Source organism: Rhinopithecus roxellana, chromosome 12 (genome assembly GCF_007565055.1).
Source record: "Rhinopithecus roxellana isolate Shanxi Qingling chromosome 12, ASM756505v1, whole genome shotgun sequence".
In the NCBI taxonomy this organism is placed as follows: Eukaryota; Metazoa; Chordata; class Mammalia; order Primates; family Cercopithecidae; genus Rhinopithecus; species Rhinopithecus roxellana.
In genome coordinates this window covers 134,085,069-134,094,682 of record NC_044560.1, presented here as the reverse complement: position 1 = coordinate 134,094,682, position 9,614 = coordinate 134,085,069, and the positions used below count along the sequence as shown (strand labels likewise).

Here is a 9,614-nt window from a genome sequence, read left to right as displayed (position 1 = left end):
GGTGCTAGGATTATAGGCATGAGCCACCTCACCCCACCAATCAGCCATAATGTAAAACTTTTGAGTTTCAAAGAACATCATCAAGAAAGTGAAGAGATAACCCATAGAATGGTAGAAAAAAATAGCAATCATGTAACTCATAAGGTGCTGGGATGAGCCACCACACCGGGCTGAACTGTACACTTTAAAAAGGTGAGTTGGGCTGGGCACAGTGACTCACGCCTGTAATCCCAGCACTTTGGGAGGCCAAGGCGGGTGGATCACGTGAGGTCAAGAGTTAGAGACCAACCTGGCTAACATGGTGAAACCCTGTCTCTACTAAAAATACAAAAATTAGCTGGGCATGGTGGCACATGCCTGTAACCCCAGCTACTTGGGAGGCTGAGGCAGGAGAATTGCTTGAACCCAGGAGGGGGATGTTGCAGTGAGCCGAGATCATGCCATCGCACTCCAGCCTGGGCAACAAGAGTGAAAGTCCATCTGTAAACAAATAAATAAATAAGGGTGAGTTGTATGGTATGTGAGTTATATCTCAATAAAGCTGGGTTTTTGTTTGTTTGTTTTTTGAGATAGAGTCTCACTCTGTCGGCGAGGCTGGAGTACGATGGCACAATCTCAGCTCACTGCAACCTCTGCCTCCCGGGTTCAAGCAATTCTCCTGCCTCAGCCTCCCGAGTAGCTGGGATTACAAGGGTGTGCCACCATGCCCGGCTAATTTTTGTATTTTTAGTAGAGATAGGGTTTCACCATATTGGCCAGGCTGGTCTTGAACTCCTGACCTCACGTAATCCACCCACCTCGGCCTTCCAAAGTGCTGGGATTTCAGGCGTGAGCCACCGTGCCAGGCCTCAATAAAGCTGTTTTATTTCTAAATTAAAAACAGGCCAGGCGCCATGGCTCACGTCTGTAATCCCAGCACTTTGGGAGGCTGAAGTGAGTGGATCATCTGAGGTCAGGAATTTGAGACCAGCCTGGCCAACATGGTGAACCTGTCTCTACTAAAAATGCAAAAAAATTAGCCAAGCATGGTGGTGTACCCCTGTAATCCCAGCTACTCGGGAGGCTGAGGTGGGAGAATTGCTTGAACCTGGGAGGCGGAGGCCGCAGTGAGCTGAGCTCGCACCATCACACTCCAGCCTGGGCGACAGAGCAAGACCCCATCTCTAAAAAAATAAAAATAAAAAACAACTATCCATAGCTCCCCATGGCCCGCAGTCTAAAGGACAAACTCCTTGGTTTAGCAGTCCCAGCTCTGCCAGGGACAGTCCCATTTCAGTACCTTTCACTCCCAGTTCCCTCTGCCAGGAAAGTTCTTCCCTAGAATATCAGCAGGGCTCACTCCTTCACCTCCCTCCAATGTCACTGTTCAGTGAGGTCTTCCTTGGCCATGCTATTTCACACTGCAACTCTCATGCCCCTCACCGAGCTCTGTTTGATACATAACACTTACCACTTTCTAACATTTGAGATATATATATTTTTTCTCTTTTTTCTTTTTTTGAGATGGAGTCTCACTCTGTCACCCCAGGCTGGAGTGCAGTATTGTGATCTTGGCTCACTGCAACCTCCGTCTCCCGGGTTCAAGAGATGCTCCTGCTTCAGCCTCCTGAGTAGCTGGGACTACAGTTGTGTACCACTGCGTCTGCTTACTTTTTATATTTTCAGTAGAGATGGGGTTTCACCATGTTGGTCAGGCTGATCTCGAACTCCTGACTTCAGATGATCTGCCCATCTTGGCCTCCCAAAGTGCTGGAATTATAGGCATGTGCCACCACGACCGGCCTCTAACAATATATATAATGTACTCATTTAATGTATTGTCTATGCCGGGTGTGGTGGCTCACGCCTGTAATCTCAACACTATAGGAGGCTGAGGCAGGAGAAGCAATTACATCCAGGAGATGAAGACCAGATTGGACAACATAGTGAGACCTTGTCTCTACAAAAAAAAAAAAAAAAAAAAAAAAAAAAAGCCAGGTGCAGTGGTGCATGCTTGTAGTCCCAGTTACTCTGGAGGCTGAGTTGGGAGAATCACTTGAGCCCGGGAAATGAAGGACGCAGTGAACTGTGATCGCACCACTGCACTCCAGCCTGGGTGATAGAGTGAGACCCTGTCTCAAAAAGAAAAATGTCATATTTTCTGTTCTGTGCAGTGACAGAAAAAAAGATTATTGTCTGTTTTCCAACTAGTAGCATACCAAAGGAAGGGGGACAGGAGTGGTCCACTTTGGGTACAGGTAAAAAGAGGGTACACTGTCTGTAGAGAATTTAAAAATAAAAAAACTGACCAAGGCTGGGCATGGTGGCTCACACCTGTAATCACAGCACTTTGAGAGGCCAAGGTAGGGAGATCACCTGCGGTCAGGAGTTCAAGACCAGCCTGGCCAACATGGTGAAACCCTGTCTCCATAAAAATATAAAAATTAGCCAGGTGTGGTGGCACACGCCTGTAATCCCAGCTACTTGGGAGACTGAGGCAGGAGAATCGCTTGAGCCCAGGAGGTGGAGGTTGCGGTGAGCCGAGATCGTGCCATTGCACTCCAGCCTGGGCCACAGAGTGAGACTCCGTTTCAAAAAAAAACAAAACTGACCAAAAGTTGGTCTGGTTTTTATTTTCCTTTGCACTGACATTTCTAAACAGTGTCAATGATAAAATAGTCCTCCCCAGGGAAGAAACAGAAACAAAAACCTTTTGGTGGCCTGCTTTCTAAACAATTGATGCAATACAAAACAGGGGGAAAAGAAAAACAATTGATGCAATTACTGTCACGTTTGTTTTTATTTCTTTTTTTTTTTTGAAATGGAGTCTCACTCAGTTGCCCAGGCTAGAGTGCAGTGGTGCGATCTCGGCTCACTGCAAGCTCCGTCTCCCGGGTTCACGCCATGCTCCTGCCTCAGCCTCCCGAGTAGCTGGGACTACAGGCGCCCACCACCACGCCCGGCTAATTTTTTGTATTTTTAGTAGAGACGGGGTTTCACCGTGTTAGCCAGGATGGTCTCGATCTCCTGACCTCGTGATCCGCCCGTCTCGGCCTCCCAAAGTGCTGGGATTACAGGCCTGAGCCACTGCGCCCAGCTTTTGTTTCATTTTTTGTGATGGAGTTTCGCTCTTGTTGCCCAGGCTGGAGTACAATGGCGCGATCTCAGCTCACTGCAACCTCCACCTCCCAGGTTCAAGCAATTCTCCTGCCTCAGCCTCCTGAGTAGCGTGGATTACAGGCATCTGCCACCACACCCAACTAATTTTGTATTTTTAGTAGAGACAGGGTTTCCCATGTTGGTCAGGCTGGTCTTGAACTCCCAACCTCAGGTGATCTGCCCACCTCAGCCTCCCAAAGTGCTGGGATTACAGGCGTGAGCCACCACGCCCAGCCTACTGTCAAGTTTCTTTTTCTTGTTTTGTTTTGTTGTTGTTGTTGTTTTAGACGGAGTCTCGCTCTGTTGTCCAGGCTGGAGTGCAGTGGCACAATATCAGCTCACTGAAAACTCCGCCTCCTGGGTTCAAGCGATTCTCCTGCCTCAGCCTCCCAAGTGGCTGGGGCTACAGGCACACGCCATCATGCCCAGCTAATTTTCGTATTTTTAGTAGAGACAGGGTTTCACTATGTTGGCCAGGTTGGTCTTGAACTCCCGACCTCATGATCTGCCCACCTCAGCCTCCCAAAGTGCTGAAATTACAGGTGTGAGCCACCCCCGGACTCTTTTTTTTTTTTTTTAGAACGAGTCTCGTGCTGTTGCTCAGGCTGGAGTGCAGTGGCACAATATTGGCTCACTGCAAACTCCACTTCCCAGGTTCAAGCGATTCTCCTGCCTCAGCCTCCTGAGTAGTTGGGACTACATGCGCCTGCCACCACGCCCAGCTAATCTTTTGTATTTTTTTCAGTAGAGACGGGGTTTCACCGTGTTAGCCAGGATGGTCTCCATCTACTGACCTCGTGATCCGCCCGCCTTGGTCTCCCCCCAAAGTGCCGGGATTACAGGCATGAGCCACCGCACCTGGCCCTCCTTTTGAGCTTTTGTGTTTAAAGCTCAAAACTGGACGGAAACCCCATCTCTACAAAAAATACAAAAATTAGCTGGGTGTGGTGGCGGGTGCCTGTAATCCCAGCTACTCAGGAGGCTGAGATAGGAGAATCGCTTGAACCCGGAAGGTGGAGGCTGCAGTGAGAGCTGAGATCCCACCACTGCATTCCAGCCTGGGCAACAAGCGAAACTCTGTCTCAAAATAAAAGAAAAGAAAGAAAGAATAGGCCTATGCCTTCTTCCAAGCCTCAACGGCTCAGCACATACTTCTCTGTTTTCATGCTCAAGCCTGGGTTTAGTGGGTCTGAGTGGCAGTGGGAGATTCAAGTGCTGGGAGAGACCTTTGGCCTCACATTCAGACTCCACCTTGAGTCCCATGACGTCACTGCAAGGTTAGACTTCCACTGTTTAAGGTAAACACCATTTTGATAACTCAGTTATCAAAATGTATTATTGTGCTACGAGGGACGCTGACGAGTGGGCGTGGCCCTGGCTCCTGAACACACTATTCTCTTTCCTGCCTGAAGACCTCTGCATTTGCTGTTCCTGATGCGTGGAATGTTTGTCCCTTGGCCTTTATTATCCTTCAGAGTTCATTATCAAAGCCACCCCTCACAGAGCCCTTCCTCCACCACCCAATTCAAATGATCTCTTGTTATTTTCTATCCCAGCTCCTGATTCATTTTCTGCCTGGCACTGTTAAAAGTGTTTTCAGGCCTGGTGTGGTGATTCATGCCTGTAATACAACACTGTTGGAAGGATGAGACAGGAGGATCCCTTGAAGCCAGGAGTTTGAGACCACCTTGCGCAACACAGCAAGACCCGTGTCTCCACAAAAAATGTAAAAATCAGCTGGGTGTGGTGGCTCACATCTGTAGTCCCAGCTACTTGGAAGGCTGAGGTGGGAGGATCCCTTGAGCCCGGGAGGTCAAGAATGCAGTGAGCCAAGATCATGCCATTGCACTCCAGCCTGGGCAACAAGAACAAAACTCCATCTCAAAAAAAAAAAGAAAGAAAGAATTTACAAAAAGTGTTTTCAATAATAATGCATTTATTTTGATTACCTTGTTGGCTGTCCTCTACTCATGTGCCTTCCCCACTCCATTCCCCTTTCTAGAGTCAGCTCACATAACTCCTCTTCCAGGAAGCCTTCTTTGACTCCCAGGCTTGGTCAGGTGTCTCCTCTGGGATTCCCCAGGGGCTTCCTTTCTCTCAATTCTGATGCTGCCTGTGCTAAGTATTTGTCTCCGTATCTGTCCTGAGACCCTTGGAGCCAGGGCCCGGGACTGTTGTTTTTGCATGGGCCTATCACCTCCTCCAGGAAGCCCTCCTTGGCCCTCTCTCAGGCTGGATGGGAAAGCTGTCTGGGCTCCCATCATGCCCTGGTTTTCTAGCGTCCCAGCTTCTGATCCCTCAGCTTGGCCTTCCCCATTACAGCTTTCATCACTTTGCGCTAAGCGTCCGCTATCGCTACTCTGGGCCATTCCTGCTCGGTGACTCAGGGACCAGTCTGGCATGGCCACTGCTGGGTCCCCAGCATTAAGCCCCGGAGCATGAGCCCAGTGAACTTTGAATTCAGGAAGGAATTCACAGGAAAGCTGTGGCGAGGCGGGCAGAAAACCACAGGCTTCCAAGAAACGCGTGTCTGCCGCCCCCTCCTCCCACCCTGAGGCCAGTCCAATGGCGGAGGCCCTCCCCGGACTTGTCACCAAGCCCACGGTAAGTGTGAAAGGTGCTCAGCGAGCTGGCGCCCCACCCCGCCAGGTTTGTTGGGGGCGAGGCTCGCGCAAGTCCCGCCTCTTACCCCGGCACCAGGGGCGGACCCAGGTGCGCCCAGGGCGGGGGAGTGGCTGCGCAGGTGCCGGCCCTTTGCGCCTGCGCCCTGCTAGCCCTGCCTAGCCAGGTGTGCCCCGCCCCCTCCCTGCCCTGCCACCTTCGGGAGCCGCTTCCAAAGGCGTTCGCCATTGGCTCTGGCGACCCCTGCGCGTTGGAAGGTGTAGCGGGGCTCTGAACGCGCGAAGGACCGTTGAGTGTCGCAGGCGGCGAAGGTGCGAGTGAGGAGCAGACCCAGGCATCGCGCGCCGAGAAGGCCGGGTGTCCCCGCACCGAAGGTCCGGAAAGGCGACTTCCGGGGGCTTCGGCACCTGGCTGACCCTCAGGGAGCGCCGGCACCTGAACGCTAGGCGCTCCAGTGCGCGTGCGCGGCGAGGGGCTTCCCGCACCTGATCGCGAGACCCCAACGGTTGGCTGCTTGTGGCGTCACATGCGCGTCTCGGCGGAGCGGGCAATGGCGCAGCTGTGCGGGTTGAGGCGGGGCCGGGCGCTTCTCGCCCTGCTGGGATCTCTGCTCCTCTCTGGGGTCCTGGCGGCCGACCGAGAACGGAGCATCCACGGTGAGGGCCGGGCGGGGAGGCTGGAGGCGGGGCGCAGGGGGCAGGGGCTCGGGGGTCAACGGGGGTCTGAGCAGGGAGAACTGGCGGGGGAGGAAACTGAGGGCGACTTGATGGCGTTCAGCGGGTGTGGTGGAACCAGCCCTGGAGGATTGAGCCTTGAGATGAGGTTTGGGAGCCCTCGAGAGCGAAGACGGGCGGAGGAGCGAGGGTTAGGAGAGTTTCCTTCGGGTGAAGGAAGAGTCTAGGGGTATTGACCAAGAAGGCGTGGCACTGTCCCTTCCTGTGCAGGAACGGGGTGAGCAGCCGCACTGAAGACCTGCCTCCTCCTGGCGGTGGAAAGTTCCATGGCCAAAGCCCAGGGAGAGGCCAGGCCTGTGAGAGGGTGGGGGTTGGATTGGGTGACCTGGTGGCCGTTTTAGACTCAGGGAAGAAGCCCACCTCACCCCTGCCTCTTTGGAGATTGGACGAGAGCCTCCCCCGAAGTTTTTGTAGTTGAGTTGCAGTAGGTGCCCGAGAAGGAGGGAGCAAGAAAGGAAACAAGCGTTGGGGAACAGGAAGCTCTGCTGAGGCGCGAGAGAGTACTGGCAGCTGGGGTTGGGTTCTTTGAATTGGTCCTTAGAAGTCAGTGGCGAATAAGGTGATTTAAACCTCTACACTCTTAAGGAAGTGTGGTCTGAAAGGTCTCTTTGAACAAGTGTTGTTATAACCTTAACTGCTTCAGACAAGCACCAGCGGGTTTTGAAAAGAGCTCTCTTGAAAGAATTCATTGATTCAGCAAAACTTAACACAGGCCCTGCTACGAGTCAGGCACTGGCGCTGGTGGTAACAGTTAACTCAGACGAGCTGGGTTCCTGCATTCACAGAGCTAATATTCTAGTGGGAGAGGCAGAGCTAGTGAAGGTTTATTTTATTTTTTTTTGAGAGGAGTCTCGCTTTGTCGCCCAGGCCGGAGTGCAGTGGCCCGATCTCGGCTCACTGCAAGCTGTGCCTCCCTGGTTTACGCCATTCTCCTGCCTCAGCCTCCGAGTAGCTGGGACTACAGGTGCGCACCACCACTCCCGGCTAATTTTTTGTATTTTTAGTAGAGACGGGGTTTCACCGTGTTAGCCAGGATGGTCTCCATCTCCTGACCTCCTGATCGGCCCGCCTGGGCCTCCCAAAGTGCTGGGATTACAGGCGTGAGCCACCGCGCCCCGCTAGTGAAGGTTTAAAAAGCACTTGCCATGAGATTAAGTTACTGAGAATTTTTTTTATTTTATTTTATTTTATTATTTTTTTTATTATTATTATACTTTAAGTTCTAGGGTACATGTGTATAACGTGCAGGTTTGTTACATATGTATACTTATGCCATGTTGGTGTGCTGCACCCATCAACTCGTCAGCACCCATCAATTCATCTTTTATATCATGTATAACTCCCCAATGCAATCCCTCCCTCCTCCCCCCTCCCCCAAGTTACTGAGAATTAAATGAACCAGGTGAAGTACACCAACAGGGTGACGTAAGATGTTGGGGGTGGCTTTAGCTCAGGTGGTCGGTGGAAGTCTCTGTGAGGAGGGTGACATATGAGCTCTAACATGAAGAATGAGGAGGCAGTAGCCATACAGAGACCTGGGGGACCAGTGTCCAGTTGCAGGCAATAGAGTACAAAAGCCTTGAAGCTGGAACGAGCTTGGTTGGGTTCAGGGAAAAGACAGAACCAGCCTGGCTGGAGCAGGCATGAAGGAGGGGGGGACTGGAGGAGAATGGGAGGTGGGAGAGGTAGGCTGCAGCCAGATGGCCTAGGGCTTTATAGACAGATACTGGGTGCAAAGAGAGAGCAGTCTGGATTCAGGACTAGATCTTTTAAAAAAAGAAAAGGCCAAGGCTGGGCGCGGTGGCTCACACCTGTAATTCCTGCACTTTGGAAGGCCAAGGTGGGCAGATTACTTGAGGTCAGGAGTTCGAGACCAGCCTGGCCAACATGGTGAAACCCGTCTCTTACTACAAAATACAAAAAATTAGCCGGGAGCGGTAGCGTGCACCAGTAATCCTAGGTACTCAGGAGGCTGAGGCAGGAGAATTGCTTGAACCCGGGAGCCGGATGTTGCAGTGAGCCGAAATCGCGCCACTGCATTCCAGCCTGGGCAACAAGAATGAAACTCCATCTCAAAAAAAAAAAAAAAAAATATATATATATATATATATATGGCCGGGCAATGTGGCTCATGCCTGTAATCCCAGCACTTTGGGAGGCCGAGGCAGGCAGATCACTTGAGGCCAGGAGTTCAGCACCACCCTAGGCAACATGATGAAACGCCGTCTCTACCAAAAATACAAAAATTAGCTGGGCATGGTGGTGCGTACCTGTAGTCCCTGCTACTTGGGAGGCTGAGGCAAGAAAATCGCTTGAAGCTCAGAGGCGGAGGCTGTAGTGAGCTGAGATCAAGCCACTACACAGCAGCCTGGGCGACAGAGCAAGACTCCGTCTCAAAAGAAAAAAGAAAAAGAAAAAAGAGCAGGATAGGTGTGTACCAGATCATCACCTGTGGTAACTTTTGGGGACTGGTTAATTTCCCTATGCCCCAGGCAGGAGAAAAAAGTGAATTGGTGGGGAGAGGCTCAGCTGTAGGTGACTGGGAGTCAGGCATGCAGACGCTGACCGTTCTTGCAATCAGAACCAGAATTTGGCAGCTCTGCTGGACTTCCTCAGGTGAAGTAATTACGTTAGGATGTACCTCCCAGTTACCTGGCCTCTTGCTACCTCTGGTGCTTACTCTGAGCTCGGATGTGCCGTTTAACCTTTGAGACAGCTGGGTGCGGTGGTGAAGTTACGTGCCTTGTCCGAGGTCACTCTGCAGTGGTAATGGACAAAGCAGGTCTCACTGCAGAGGCCTTCTCTGTTCAGAGTGGCCTCCCTGACTGCTGCTGCCGGCTGGACCTACTGACCTTTCAGAAGTACTGGTGTCTGACTGGGTGAACTAATGCCCTCACTTATCACAAGTTCTGTTTGTTTGAAAGCTTGAACAGCTTAATCGGAAGCAGGTGGCAGTTTTGATTTTTTTTTTTCCTCCCTCTTTCCTGATTGCCTCTGTTTTCTCCAGAAGCGAGTCATCCACTGGGAGTGTGGTGTTGCTGAAGCTCCATGCAGTGGCTCAGGTGCTGCCGGATGAATGTCGTGGTGAGGGAGGAGTGAGCAGAGAATGTGTGAGGGAGT

At 51.6% G+C, this 9,614-nt stretch overlaps 1 protein-coding gene across 1 annotated transcript in view; it reads left to right on the top strand.

Moving 5' to 3' along the window:
* Positions 1-5,838: 5,838 nt before the first annotated feature.
* Positions 5,839-9,614, top strand: part of SPINT2 (serine peptidase inhibitor, Kunitz type 2) — a 35,051-nt gene continuing 31,275 nt past the window's right edge. Inside the window, exon 1 of the mRNA XM_010385700.2 lies at positions 5,839-6,416. Coding sequence (XP_010384002.1) covers positions 6,287-6,416 — 130 coding nt within the window. The 5' untranslated portion in view covers positions 5,839-6,286. The remainder of the gene's footprint in view (positions 6,417-9,614) is intronic.